Here is a 15,271-nt window from a genome sequence, read left to right as displayed (position 1 = left end):
GCCAAGTAGATGATCCCTATTGCAGCCAACCATCAGTGTCTTTCTATCTTCCAATATTAGCTCCCATCTCCTATTGACTTCTTGCCTATACGACTGTGCATTGGGGGAGACATGCGCTTTTCTACAAAAGCATCTTCTAGTTACAGTATGTTTTGCCTGTTACTTAGTTGCAACTTCACATTTTTGTGCCTCGCATGTTTGGGGAAGGGGTGGGGGGGCATGCTGAGACACCTTGATCTTTACAAGTCTAGTGTTCTACCATCCAAGCGGGCAAAACAGTTTTGTGCTCAATGTACCCAAGAAAAACAAGTTTTAAAAGTGTTATTATAATTATTTTATTTACGGTAAAACCTGTGCATTGTACAACAATCGAACAACAATATAACATAATGTATTTTACTGAAACTATCGAGACATACTGGAAATCCGATAAATTTTATTTGCAAAAAACAATTCTGCTTTACTCCTCTGAAACATTTTCTTTGTGCTTTACAGGAGTACTCGGCAATGATTTGTTACAGAAATAGTCGGCAATAATTCTTCACAGGAATTATTTGTTACAGAAATATTCGGCAATTATTCTTCACAGGAATTTATTGGAAATAATTTGTTTCAGAAATATTCCGCAATTATTCTTCACAGGAATTTCTTAAAAATAATTTGTTTCAGGAATACTTAGCAATATTCTTGTAGATATTAGCAAAAATTCTTTTGATGAATACTCAGCTGTTCTTTATCGGAAAACTGGGCAATAATTTTTTACAGGAATACTTGGCAATACTTAAAATTAGTAATAACTTATTTCCACAAATTTCACTATTTTTTTTACTGAAAACTGTTTGAAAAGGCCACTTTTACCAGGATAATAATTATAATTTCCACATTATATATATCCATCAAAATAATTGTAATATATTACTCAAGCAATTTTACTGAAAATTTCACAAGTTATAGCACATTATAGACTGTTTACTCCTTTTAAAGTTTCAGAACAAATGTCCATTGAAAAATGTACACAACAGCACTTAAAAACACAAGATGTAAGCATAAATCATAAATAAATGTCTTCATGCACAAAGTAATCTCAATATAACTTGCTTCCAGCTACAAAGTTAAGTCTCAGTTTATGAACTCATTTTTCCATACTGAGACAACTTTTTAGGAGGGCAAAAGGTTTTGCTTTTAGTATGTGTTTGTTATAATATTTGATATTGTCTTCAGTTTCAAAGATAAATTACATCATTTTAGGAACTAGACTGTCTTGTATTCAAATCTCAAATTTTAAGCAGTAGTATAAACAGAGTAATTGCCCTTTATTGATTCATTATTTATTTTAACCAGACGTAACAGTATACATGTAAATTTGAAAATGTAAAAATAAATAAACCACACTGAAATGTGACAGTTCAATCAGCTTGAAATAATAAGCTTTACAAAAAGCACATATACCAATATCGATATTACTGTGAAATTGTGAAATTTCCATGGAATAAAATTTCTTGGCTTTAGCCAATTTGGATATTCCTTGGACAAATTAATATTCAGAGTCCAAATTTCAAAGATTTAAATCAGATTTCATTCTGACTGAGTTGAACTCAAGAAATGTTCACAAAAAATAGTCTTGAGCCAATAATGATATCACAAATGCATTATCCTAATAATGTTGTATTGAGATTACTGTGTACATGTATTTTAGAATAAATAAAATATACAAAAAAAAGATTTAAATAAGGTAGTTCTGCACGTTTGACAAACCGGAAGTGATGGCGTAACATCATTTATCCGGAAAACGTAGAATAAAGCCTGGATTCGGCGTACGTAATGAAAATCATTTTATGAATTAATGGCAACCTGTATGTAATTTTTTTACAATGTCACTTATACTATCTTTCTAAAGTTAAACTGTGGTATTAAAACATCTTACATGTTAAATAAGTCAAAATAATGTCTTAAAATTAGTTTGAAATGTGCGGTTCACTTTAATCAGGGTTAAATAGCTCAAAAACAAGCACATGGGCCTACACATTTTATTAGCCCACCATCATCAGATGGTGGGCTATTCAAATCACTCTGCGTCCGTGGTCCGTCGTCCTTCCGTCCGTCCGTCCGTCCGTCATTCCGTCCGTCCTTCCGTTAACAATTTTTCGTTATCGCATCTCCTCAGAAACTACCAGGGGGATTTTGACCAAACTTTGTCAGAATGATGTATTGGTACCCTAGTTGTGTCCCCCTGAAAGTCAGACTGGTTCAACAATTTTTTAGTAAGTTATGGCCCTTTGTTTATTTCTATAATTTACATAGATTTATATAGGGAAAAACTTTGAAAATCTTCTTGCCCAAAACCACAGAGCCTAGGGCTTTGATATTTGGTATGAAGCATCATCTAGTGGTCCTCTACCAAGATGATTCAAATTATTTCCCTGGGGTCTAATATGGCCCCGCCCCGGGGGTCACATGGTTTATAGACTTATATAGGGAAAAACTTTGAAAAACCTCTTGTCCAAAACCACAGGGCCTAGGGCTTTGATATTTTGTATGTGACATCATCTACTGTTCTTCTACTAAGATTGTTCAAACTATCCCCCCAAAGTCAAATATGGCCCCGCCCCGGGGGTCACATGGTTTACATAGACTTATATAGGGAAAAACTTTGAAAATCTTCTTGTCCAAACCACAAAGCCTAGGGCTTTGATATTTGTAATGTAGCATCGTCTAGTGGTTCTCTACCAAGTTTATTAAAATTATCCCTCTAGGGTCAAATATGGCCCCGCCCTGGGGGTCACATGGTTCATATAGACTTATATAGGGAAAAGCTTTTATAAACTTCTTGTCAATAACCTACAACATTCAAATTTGGACCACATGTATGGTTTTGAGTGGCAAGATTAACCTTGATATGAGTTGACCTTGGTTTTGACCTAATGACCTACTTTCACATTTCTGTAGCTACAGCCTTCAAATTTGGAACACATGCATAGTTTTGTGCACTGAAATAAACTTTGACCTTGACATTGACCTAGTGACCTACTTTCACATTTTTGAAGGTACAGGCTTCAAATTTGGACCACATGCATAATTTCGTGTTCAGAAATGAAATTTGACCTTGATTTTGACCCAGTGACCTACTTTCACGTTTCTCAAGCTACAGCCTTCAAATTTGGACCACATGCATGGTTTTATGTACCGAAACAAACTTTGACCTTTACATTGACCTAGTGACCTACTTTCACATTTTTAAAGGTACAGGCTTCAAATTTGGACCACATGCATAGTTCTGTATTCCGAAATAAAATTTGACCTTGATTTTGACCTAGTGACCTATTTTCACATTTCTCAAGCTACAGCTTTCGAATTTAGACCATATGCACAGTGTTATGTACGGAAATGAAACTTGACCTTGAGCTAGTCAGTAAGTCTTGAAATTTGGAACACACAAAAATGGCACATTGGTGGGCGCCAAGATCACTCTGTGATCTCTTGTTTTACCATATTACAGAACATATGTTTATTTACAACTATGAGAAGTTTCATTAAAATCTACATTGTAGAAAAATTTCTATTCCCGAAAACGTTATGAAAGTTGTGATTTTCCCATAGAATCCCATTATGAAAAATTGCTTGCAGTCCAAATTTTTTAAATCAGTCTAGCAAAAAATTAAGCACACGGCCATATCTTTTTTATTTGCTGAATGTTCTAAGTATATTCTGAAGTTTTGAAAACTCAAGGTTTAATCAAATTCTACATTGTAGAAAACATTTCAATCCAAACATGCAGAACTACCTTAATGGTGGGAAAGTGTGTAGAAAAAATTACAAATGTACCCATAATACATAAACAAGTAAAAATGCTTTGAAGAATAATGATTTAGAAGTCACGACTTTTCACTTGTGTATTTTTGTCCAACCAGGTTCATTATTGAGATTCTGCTTATATGCTGAATATCAAGTTTCTCTACAGTTTTTATGACAATCTTGCACAGAACACTTGTCAAGAAAACTTCAAAGGCAGATTCAAAGCTGTTTCAAATCATAAAACTGAGATTTTTTTCTAGAGGAGGAATTATTTATATGAGAAAACACAATGATTCATAACAACTAGTGTAAACAAAACATAAAAATAGCAAAAACTCTAAGTCAGTATTCTTCAACATTGACAGAAATGGCTTAAAAATAATTAAACATACAACAACGACTGTCAGAGGACAGCAATGCTCAACTTTTCAAAAGCCCAGTCACTGAAAAAAAAGTTTAATGAATATGAAAACTTGGGAACAGGGCATATCTCTGTAAAAATGCAAAACAGAGTTGTGAACCCATGCAGATCATCACAGTGAACAAGCGAGTTAAATTTCAAACATTTCTCATGCATGGCTGCAGAGATATCAGCTTACTTATAAAAACTTAACCAAAATGGGACACAGACATTGATGAATTGACAAAAGCAAAATCTCAACCCATTCTTTAAAAAGTCAGGCCTAAAACATATTTTTTCATTAGGTATCAGCCTGTTGTGAAACAAGAGCTGTCGGAGGACAGCAACGCTTGACTATTCAACAGCCTTGTCACTAAACAAAGTTAATTATTCGAATGAATATAAAGTAAAAAACAGGGCATAATTTTGTAAAAATGCAAGACAGAGTTATAGAACCTGTAAAATTCATGTCAGCTCATCACAATGGACTAGTGTGTTAAGTTTCAATTCATCCCCATTGTTGGGTACTGAGATACCAGCTTATATGCAAAAACTAAACAAAAAACTGCTAAGTCGAAAAAAAAGGGGGCACCTTTTTGTAAAGATGCAAAGTAGAGTTATGGAACCTGGTCACATCATCTCAGTGAACAAGTTTCAATTCATGCCCACAAGTGGTTACTAAGATACCAGTTAACATACAAAGGCTTAACCAAATCTGAATGCAGACAAATGGGTGAGTGCAATAGCTCTACCTGTTCTTTGAAAAGTCAATCTAAATAAATAAGTATATGTCTAAACTGAATTTCATATTTGGTCTTATATTCTTAGATTATTTAATATTTTTTAATCCCATTGTGATGATGGAGGCGAAGAGTTACAAACACCTTTCTACAAATGCAAGCTACTTCAAAACTCTTCCGAAATGAACACAAATTCAAACATATATCTGTGAAAAAAAAAAACCACCAAAAAAACTGAAAATTATTTGAAATTAATTACTCCTGTTCTTTTGCCTGTGAGTGTACAATTTTCTGTAGTGAAAAAAAAATGAATATTGCAGCTAATCTCAAGTCTTTGTTAGGAAATGTGACATTGTGAAGATATGGAATGTTAAATTGGAATGTCCTTGAAAAAGTGAAAAAGAAGAAAAATAATCTGAACTTTTGAGCTTATAAACATAAAACAGAATTCTTGAGCAATATTAAAAGGATATTTAAGATTCACAAGATTAAAAATATTTAACATTCTATTAGATTCTTCCTGAATAGACGGTTTGTTTGGAATCATAAACCTTGCGACATCTTATTGAAGCTTATTGTTGAAAATGAGTCCTTTGAAAATATAACAAGTTAAGCCATGGTATCAATATAAATAACAACATTAACAGAAAAGGCTGATAAAAATGACAATATGAAAATATTGTAAAATGTTCCCCTTTATGGTGACAGTTACAGCCATTCTTTGAGAAGGGTAATGTGGGAATATGGTCTTTTTAACTTGTATCACATCTCACAATCATGTTCCTATCCTGTAACATAAAACTTGAGTCCTGTATCATCTCCACATTGAGAACTGAGGATTACTAGACGTAGAACCTAGATTTGAACTTTCACCTTGGTCTGCTAACACATCCCCTGTAACAGCTGCCTGTATAAATGGATCACTGTTGTATTCGTATTTGGATTCTGCCCGATCATAGGAGGCCTACAACAGTAAATATATTATTACTAAACAGATTTTAAACTGGCACTGACATGGTACCAAAAATGGAAGTCAAAACATTGTGAATAAATGGTTCTTGACATAATCATCAAGGAAAGTTTTAATTACTGACTACAGTAATTCTCATGTCCTAACAATACCCAAAATTAGTTTATAACTGTTCAGATGGAAAAATTACAATTTTAGTTTATTCAAATTCACATAAAATTATTTCTAAGCGGACAAAAATTTGAAAACAATATATCAGTCATGGGTGTTTAGTTAAAATAAGCAAATTACCATTTTTTTTTGTCCAAAATCTTGAAAGTTAGCTTTTTTGACAAACTTTTACCAGAAATTATACAACTCAGATATTTCAGTCATGATTAACTGATGATTCGGCTATTTTTATATTGATTAAATGACTTGGATAATTTGACTACTTCCCAACAGCAGGTTACAGACACAGGTCCTAGTAACAAATCCCACGACTCAACTAGCCCACCCTCTATGAAAAGTTTAACAACATTACAAACACTTTTAGTAAAGGAAGGCATGATCTACTTTGGCAATCAGTTGTGCCATGTGATACAATAATCCTTCAAGGGGTTGACAAGATGTTGGGAGAATCAATCAGAATTTCTGTTTTAGTTAATAAGTACAACAGCCTGATCGTTGTTTAATCAAGACAAAAATCAGATATATCAACTGACGCAAAATTTATAGACCAAACAAGAGCTGTCTCCATAGGATGACACATGCCCCCGATGGCACTTTAAATGAATAGTTATGGCCGATGTTCGAGTTTAGGACCTTTGACCTACGGAGCTGGGTCTTGCGCGCGACATGTCGTCTTACTGTGTCACACATTTATGCGTAGTTATTTTAAAATCCATGCATGAATGACAAAGATATGGACCGGACACGCCCATCAATGCACTATCATGAAAAAAGACCTTTAACATCTAAGTGTGACCTTGACCTTTGAGCTACGGACCTGGATCTTGCGCATGACACGTCGTCTTACTGTGGTACACATTCATGCCAAGTTATTTGAAAATCCATCCATCGATGACAAAGATATGGACCAGACACGCCCATCAATGCACTATCCTTTAATGTCTAAGTGTGACCTTGACCTTTGAGCTATGGACCTGGGTCTTGCGCGCGACACGTCGTCTTACTGTGGTACACATTCATGCCAAGTTATTTGAAAATCCATCCATCGATGACAAAGATATGGACCGGACACGCCCATCAATGCACTATCCTTTAATGTCTAAGTGTGACCTTGACCTTTGAGCTACGGACCTGGGTCTTGCGCACGACACGTCGTCTTACTGTGGTACACATTCATGCCAAGTTATTTGAAAATCCATCCATCGATGACAAAGATATGGACCGGACACGCCCATCAATGCACTATCCTTTAATGTCTAAGTGTGACCTTGACCTTTGAGCTACGGACCTGGGTCTTGCGCGCGACACGTCGTCTTACTGTGGTACACATTCATGCCAAGTTATTTGAAAATCCATCCATCGATGACAAAGATATGGACTGGACACGAAAATTGCGGACAGACTGACAGACCGACAGACTGACAGACTGACAGACGGACAGACGGTTCAAAAACTATATGCCTCCCTTCGGGGGCATAAAAAGCTAAAATTTACAAATCTTTTCAATAAAATAATTCAAGTGCTTTCCTTATTTTGAACAGAATTCCCATGAATGATTCATGGAGGGCTTTTAGGAACAGTGGATGTCTGTCGTAAGTCTGTCAGTCCCTTATCCGCAATTTCTGTAAAGAACATCTCCTACTAAACATCAGCCAATTTCAACCAAACTTCAAATGGAATGTTCCTTCAAATCTTGGTCATCCATACAGAATTCTATTTGCTATGGCAACCAAAAGGAAAAACTTTAAAAAACTTCTCAAACACTCCTGGCCCAAATTTGAAATAATTACACAGAAATGTTCCTCACGTGGCTTTCAACCGAATTCCTTCATTAAAAAACATTGCCACTATGGATGGGGCTAGTTTCCCCTATCAAATAATTTCACTGCCGCTTTCTTAAGACTAAGTTAAGTGATCCTCCACCAAATTCCTTTAAATCTGTTTCTTAGCCCCAATATCATTGTTTTACTTTTAGCCTTATTTTTTCTTGATATTGTCCCTCAGTATCACATCATTATATCCCACCCCACATATTACATTACCCGCCTCCCCCTCCCCAATATACACAAAAAAAAAAAAAAAAAATTTATCACATGATACATTTTTTTTCTTGACACTGTCTCTTAGTATTCTGTGTCAGGAATGCCATAATGATATGTTATGTCCTGTCAGTTCATTAATCTGAAGTGTGTGTATCAAAATAAATCTTGCATGAAAAAGTAGCAAAAGGGACATAACAGCATTACTTCACGAATTTGAAATTCCGAGTATTTGCTGGGTTTAGTATGTGTGAAATTGTTAAAATGATATTCTACTTTATTCTGAATTATACATATCGTAAATATTTATGCGAGGATTAATTTTCGTGAGATGTAGGGCCTCGCAAATATAGGGAAAATTAAACCCTTGCGAAAATTTCTGCATTTATAGTATGAAGCCTATGTTTTAAGTCCAATCGTCCAAGTAAATAAGTGTGTGAAGTACCAGAGTTGCCATCTTACATACTGAAACCTCACCAATAGGGATGCAAATGCTGACGTGAATGCAGATGTAACAGTAAGTATAATATCTATCATCACATTAAAATCAGACTTGCTTACCATCTGTATTCCTTGACCTGGGACTCTCATTTTTCTACCCGCAAATTGACTAGATGACTGAAATACAATATTGAACACATTAAGGTTAGCTGGAAGAGCATTTAAGTCTGATTCCTATTACATGTATTCATTTTTGAAATTGTTACATAGAGATGGACTCAAGATGCTAAAGGAGTCTGAACTCCTAATGACCTTAAAACTGAGCAGCCTGCCCCTTCTTGATTTTATAAATGCCTTACTGCAAGTTTCACAGATTATACAATTGCTTACTTTCCCCTATAAATCTTACTTTCAATTTAACATTAAAGTTTTTATCAAGATCAGATAATGTTGCATGAAAGACTTTGATAAATAACAACATAATCTTATAAATATATGCAGAATCAGAATGTGTAAAATATACCGGCTTGGGTATAAGATCACAATATCTTTTTACCGAATGAACATATGATACAGTAATTATCATGAATGGCATAGCCACAATGTAAATGTAATGTAAGAAAATGTAAGATCTGGTATTCATGAGTGACAGATATCTGTTCTCACATGTAAAACAAACAAATTTTCTTAAATTTCCAAACTTCACATATAAAAATGTTATCCAAAGTGTTACAACAATGAAAGCTAAAACTAGTTTTTAGTTTGTTTTGAAAATATTAAGTACAAAAGGCGTTGATCAGTCATATTTTTTTCTCAAAACAAAATCACTCATCTGTAAGCCAGCTGGATAGCTTCCTCACAAGATGAATTCTATACCCTACGCGAGGCTCGAACCCACATCAGCGAAGAGCAAATGATTTGAAGTCAGCGGACTCAACCAGTAAGCAATGGAGGCCCCTAGAAGTTAGCTTACTGTTGTAAGCACTTTCATCTCTGCTCTGTGACATTTCAAATTAACTTGGTAGTCTGAGCATTCTCTTCCTTGCTCTGTGCCAATAAAAGTTAACTTACTGGTCTAAGCACTCTCTTCTCTGTTACGAGACAACAGAAATTAACTTACTGGTCTGAGCACTCTCTTCTCCACTAACTCTGCTCTTGAAACACGCTTGCAACCAAGTGCAGCAAAATGTGGCCAAATTTTATCTGATGCTGAGGCAAAATCTATAGGAGTTCTATAAAATTGAAAAAAAAAAGTTTTATTATGAAAATCTTGCTATAAATACCAATTAAACAAAGTTAATTATGATTCCATTGTGTTTTGAAATGTTTTGAATACTATTTTGGCAAATTCAATACAGAATGTTTAATGGCAACAAAGATTTTCATGTGAAAATTTCCACTCTCATTTTCCAAGGATTTACACTCTATTGTAACTAAGAAGGTTACATGTGTAATCTAGTGAGCAATAAAATTCAATCTTTATCAGACTTAATGTAAAACCAACCTTACAGAAGAATAGCCTTTGTAATCAAATGTGACAAGAAAATAATATGCAAGGAGAAATATGTGCAAGTTTTGTAGTGGAGATGCTTGTCAACTTCAAGAGTACAATACAGACTGAAAATGTGTATTTAATTACAATACTTTAGCAACCTTTTAAACAAAGTCTGATCACTTTTGAAATCTCAACTCAAGTTCCCACTAACCTAGGTGGACAGAAACATTGTATCAATTGTCATATATGCCTCCGTAAGCACATGGAAAAAGAAAAAGTTTACTATAATTTCCTAAAAAAATGAGGAAAAACAATATTTACCTGCCGACTGAGTCTGGACTGTCTGGTTTAGCACCATATTCTAATAACAACATCACTATCTGAAAACGAATGTTAAAAATGTGAAAATTTAAGAACAGAAAGGCGAATGCTCTAAAATTATTATAGATTCTGTTACAGTTCATATTTTTAACACTTCCTCTCATAGCATTCTACCGTTGTGCCAAGTTATTATAAATCCCTTGAAGGATGACTTAAATAATTTTGACCAGACCAGATGGGCAGAATAAAGTGATACCAAAATAGCCCCCCACCATGTACAAAATGTTTTTTATGCCTTATTTTGCCTAGATAAAACAATGCCTTGGTCATTTGTTAGGCTTTTTAAGTCACTAATTTTAAATTAGTTGCTCCTCATTGCTCTAGGTTTGAAAACACAACTTTGGATACAGGGTTATTTTATGCAAGGAAGCTATCCAACTAGTTCATAGATGGCCAGTGGTGTACCTTGATGCCTGCACGTGTCTGAAATAATGTCCCCAGGGCCACCAGTGGGGTCACTCTCCATTGCTCAAAGTTGAATAGTCACAGTATGAACTGAGTCATTTCTTAAACTGTGCTGCATGTGGCTTGGGGTGCATTAGGTTTGTTCAATTATCCAGGGATTCTATTTTTACTGCAGGAAGGAGAAAATGACACACGCATTACGACAGACATACATCTGTATAAATACTTACAGGTCCATACTCTTGGAAAGTAGCTGCATGAAGAGGTGTCCACAATGTTAATTTATTCTGTCTGTTTACATCTGAAATGATAGAATATATAAAGTATCAGGCTTGTCAAAGAATAGTTTAATGGGTATCATTAAGTATTAAAACCTATCATTCTTAAATGAATACCGACTGCTACAACCCCACGTAATGAACTTTAGAAAAAAATAATATAAACTAGGGCAAGTTTTGAAAGAAATGCCACCTGACATTCAGTCTACAGTATTAAATTGAGAGTCACTTAATCCACTGTTCACAAGTTTTTTTTGATGGCGGCAAGTTGTTTCTTCAAAATTTTGTCGTAAAAATGATTCGAACTGGCCTTTTAAATATTTGGCTCACAATGACAGTTCATTCTTAAACTTTTAGTGTCCACTGAACAGTCCCAGGAAATCAACACCTTTTAGAAACTTTCCATACCAGCATTCAGAATTAAATAAACAAAATGGCTTCTAGAAGCTATACAAATAAATAATCATGTCTTACAGTAAAACCTCCAGTGGAAAAACTGAAAACTGTTTGAAGAAAGGTTGCTTTTGTTTTGGACTGGTTACCTTATTAAGAAACTTGTCTGAGGCAAAAAGTACCTGTCTTTGTACAAAGGTATCTGCTCTTTTGGAGATGTCATTTACAGTCAAAAATGTATCTACATACCACGCTCTGTAAAGTCAGTAGGTGGTTGAGAGTTTGAGCCCTCTTTTCAAATAAAACATTACCGGTACTAACATTCAGATGAGTCCCATGTTTGGGTTATTTACACCGTGAACCCTTTTGGAACTTGAACATCTTCTGTACCTTGCCCTATCCTTCCACTGAAATTACTATCAGCCTTCTGGACGAATCACCCATATCAGTTTTTGATGGCAACTACAATAAGCTTACACATATGCCAGTAAGTTGTTTTTGTAAGCAGGGAAATTCTATTCTTACCTTCAGGTTAAAATATACTGTGAATGTTTCAGTTGTAAAACAAACTGGTGGTCAATACAGCTAGGTGGTCTCTGATCACAGGTGATCTGTATACTGTAAAATCATTAAATTTCGTGGTTTTGGTCAAAACGGCAATTTTGTGGGGATATGAATTCGAGGATATCAACTTTTAAACATAAAATGAATGGGAATTTTACTTGTTCGTTGGGATTAAATTTCATGGATTAACTCAACCACGAAAATTAGTCCCCCACGAATTTTAATAATATCACAGTATATAATAAGTAATCAAATGTTTACCTGTTTTGTTTCTCAACAAATGGTCTACTACATCTTTAATGCCCCAAAAACAAGCTGAAATATAACATAAAACAAGAATGTCAACACTGTAAGACACATGCTCCATGAAAATGCTTGACAGAATAATATTAATAAAGTGCAAAATAAGGTCATTCCTTCAGCCTGAACAAATGGACATGTAAGTCCAAATATTACGCCCATGACAACTTCACACTATACCATGAGTTTTATTTTATTTTGATGGAGCTTGTAGGAGTTGAGTTTACAATGTTCTGATGTAGTTGTAAAATTTCAAAGTCAAAAAACAAGACCATATCTCATATTAAAACAAGAGGACCATGATGGTCCTGAATCGTTCACCTGTCCCCACATGACCCAGTTTTGAACTGAGTATGACATTGTTTTTTTTCTATTATTTGACACAGTGACCTGGTTTTTGAGCTCATGTAACCCAGTTTTGAACCTGACCTAGATATCATCAAGATAAAAATTCTGACCAATTTTCATGAAGATCCATTGAAAAATATGGCCTCTAGAGAGGTCACAAGATTTTTTAATTATTTGACCTACTGACCTAGTTATTGATGACACGTGACTCAGTTTCGAACTTGACCTAGATATCATCCAGGTGAACATTCTGACTAATTTTCACGAAGATCCATTCAAATGTATGGCCTCTAGAGAGGTCACAAGGTTTTTCTATTTTTAGACCTACTGACCTAGTTTTTGACCACAGCTGACCCAGTTTCGAACATGACCTAGATATCATCAAGATGAACATTCAGGCCAACTTTCATACATATCCCATGAAAAATATGGCCTCTAGAGAGGTCATAAGGTTTTTGTATTATTTGACCTACTGACCTAGTTATTAAAGGCATGTGACCAAGTTTTAAACTTGACCTAGATATCATCAAGATAAACATTCTGACCAATTTTCATGAAGATCCATTCAATAGTATGGCTTCTAGAGAGGTCACAAGGTTTTTCTACTTTTAGACCTACTGACCAAGTTTTTGACCGCAGTTGACCCAGTTTCGAACTTGACCCAGATATCATCAAGATGAACATTCAAACTAACTTTCATACAGATCCCATGAAAAATATGGCCTCTAGAGAGGTCACAAGGTTTTTTATTATTTGACCTACTGACCTAGTTTTTGAAGGCACATGACTCAGTTTCAAACTTGACCTAGATATCATCAAAGTAAACATTCTGACCAACTTTCATGAAGATCCATTGAAAAGTATGGCCTCTAGAGAGGTCACAATGTTCTTCTATTTTTAGACCTACTGACCTAGTTTGTGATCACAGTTGACCCAGTTTCGAACTTCACCTAGATATCATCAAGATGAATATTCATACCAACTTTCATACAGATCCCATGAAAAATATGGCCTCTAGAGAGGTCATAAGGTTTTTGTATTATTTGACCTACTGACCTAGTTATTGAAGGCATGTGACCCAGTTTTAAACTTGACCTAGATATCATCAAGGTAAACATTCTGACCAATTTTCATGAAGATCCATTCAATAGTATGACTTCTAGAGAGGTGACAAGGTTTTTCTATTTTTAGACCTACTGACCAAGTTTTTGACCGCAGTTGACCCACTTTCAAACTTGACTCAGATATCATCAAGATGAACATTCAGACCAACTTTCATACAGATCCCATGAAAAATATGGCCTCTAGAGAGGTCACAAGGTTTTTTTATTATTTGACCTACTGACCTAGTTTTTGAAGGCACATGACCCAGTTTTGGATCTGACCTAGATATCATCAAGGTAAACATTCTGACCAACTTTCATGAAGATCCATTGAAAAGTATGGCCTCTAGAGAGGTCACAAGATTTTTCTATTTTTAGACCTACTGACCTAGTTTTGGACCGCACGTGACCCAGTTTCAAACTTGACCTAGATATCTTCAAGACGAACATTCTGACCAACTTTCATAAAGATCCCATGAAAAATATGACCTCTAGTGTGGTCACAAGGAAAAGTTTACGCACGCACGGACGCATGTATGCATGGACGGACGACGGATGCTGCGCGATCACAAAAGCTCACCTTGTCACAAAGTGACATGTTAGCTAAAAATGGACATGAAAGTCCCAAAGATAATGCACATGTCCACTTTATTTTGATGATGAACAAGTTTCATTTCAACTGGATGGAAACTAAAGGAGGAGCTGAGAAAACAAGAAAGTGTGACGATTCAACAGACAGACTGAATAACAGTTCAAACACTATAATGCCTCCTGGGTGTTCAACATTAACTAGAATATCAGTACATAAATCATGTACTGTAAAATCTTTTCTTATTTTTTTTTTCAAATTTCTGTTTCCTATTTTGTTTTTGTTTTGTTGGGTTTAATTCGCACCAACACAATTATAGGTCATATGGCGACTTTACAGCTTTGATGGTTGAGGAAGACCCCAGGTGCCCCTCCGTGCATTATTTTATCATGAGCGTGCACCTGGGTAGAACCACTGACCTTCCGTAAGCCAGCTGGATGGCTTCCTCACATGAAGAATTCAACGCCCTGAGTGAGGCTCAAACCCACATCCATGAGGGGCAAGTGATTTGAAGTCAGCGACCTTAACCACTCGGCCATGGAGGTCCCCATTTCATATTTTATCAAATGTGTAACTATAGATTGGAATATTGATGGACTGCGTCTTTTAGGGTCCATGCATCCATGGTGAAAGCTACTCAGCAAACTATCTTTATTGTTAAGAAATCAAAACTAAAGTTTTGTCTATAGGATGATAATACCAGTAAACAAGAGGGTCATGATGACCCTGGATCGCTCACCTGAATAATATGAGCTACATGTTTCAATGTCAAAGATTTTACGATGTACAATCAAGTAACCCCTGGGGCGGGGCCAATTTTACCCCGGGGGTCATGATTTGAACAAAGTTTGTAGAAGTCTAC

At 35.3% G+C, this 15,271-nt stretch overlaps 1 protein-coding gene across 2 annotated transcripts in view; it reads right to left on the bottom strand.

The window, feature by feature from the left end:
• Nucleotides 1-319: 319 nt before the first annotated feature.
• LOC123531657 (ankyrin repeat and SOCS box protein 11-like) overlaps nt 320-15,271 on the bottom strand; it is a 30,817-nt gene continuing 15,865 nt past the window's right edge. For both annotated transcript variants that reach the window (XM_045312816.2, XM_045312813.2), the window contains 6 exons: nt 12,331-12,384; nt 11,065-11,135; nt 10,370-10,428; nt 9,674-9,785; nt 8,674-8,730; nt 320-5,896 (listed from right to left, as the gene is read on the bottom strand). In XM_045312816.2, the coding sequence (XP_045168751.2) occupies nt 5,747-5,896; nt 8,674-8,730; nt 9,674-9,785; nt 10,370-10,428; nt 11,065-11,135; nt 12,331-12,384 (503 nt within the window). In that variant the 3' untranslated portion in view covers nt 320-5,746. The remainder of the gene's footprint in view (nt 5,897-8,673; nt 8,731-9,673; nt 9,786-10,369; nt 10,429-11,064; nt 11,136-12,330; nt 12,385-15,271) is intronic.

The sequence above is a fragment of the Mercenaria mercenaria genome, chromosome 11, assembly GCF_021730395.1.
Source record: "Mercenaria mercenaria strain notata chromosome 11, MADL_Memer_1, whole genome shotgun sequence".
In the NCBI taxonomy this organism is placed as follows: Eukaryota; Metazoa; Mollusca; class Bivalvia; order Venerida; family Veneridae; genus Mercenaria; species Mercenaria mercenaria.
This window is presented reverse-complemented; position numbering and strand designations above follow the sequence as displayed.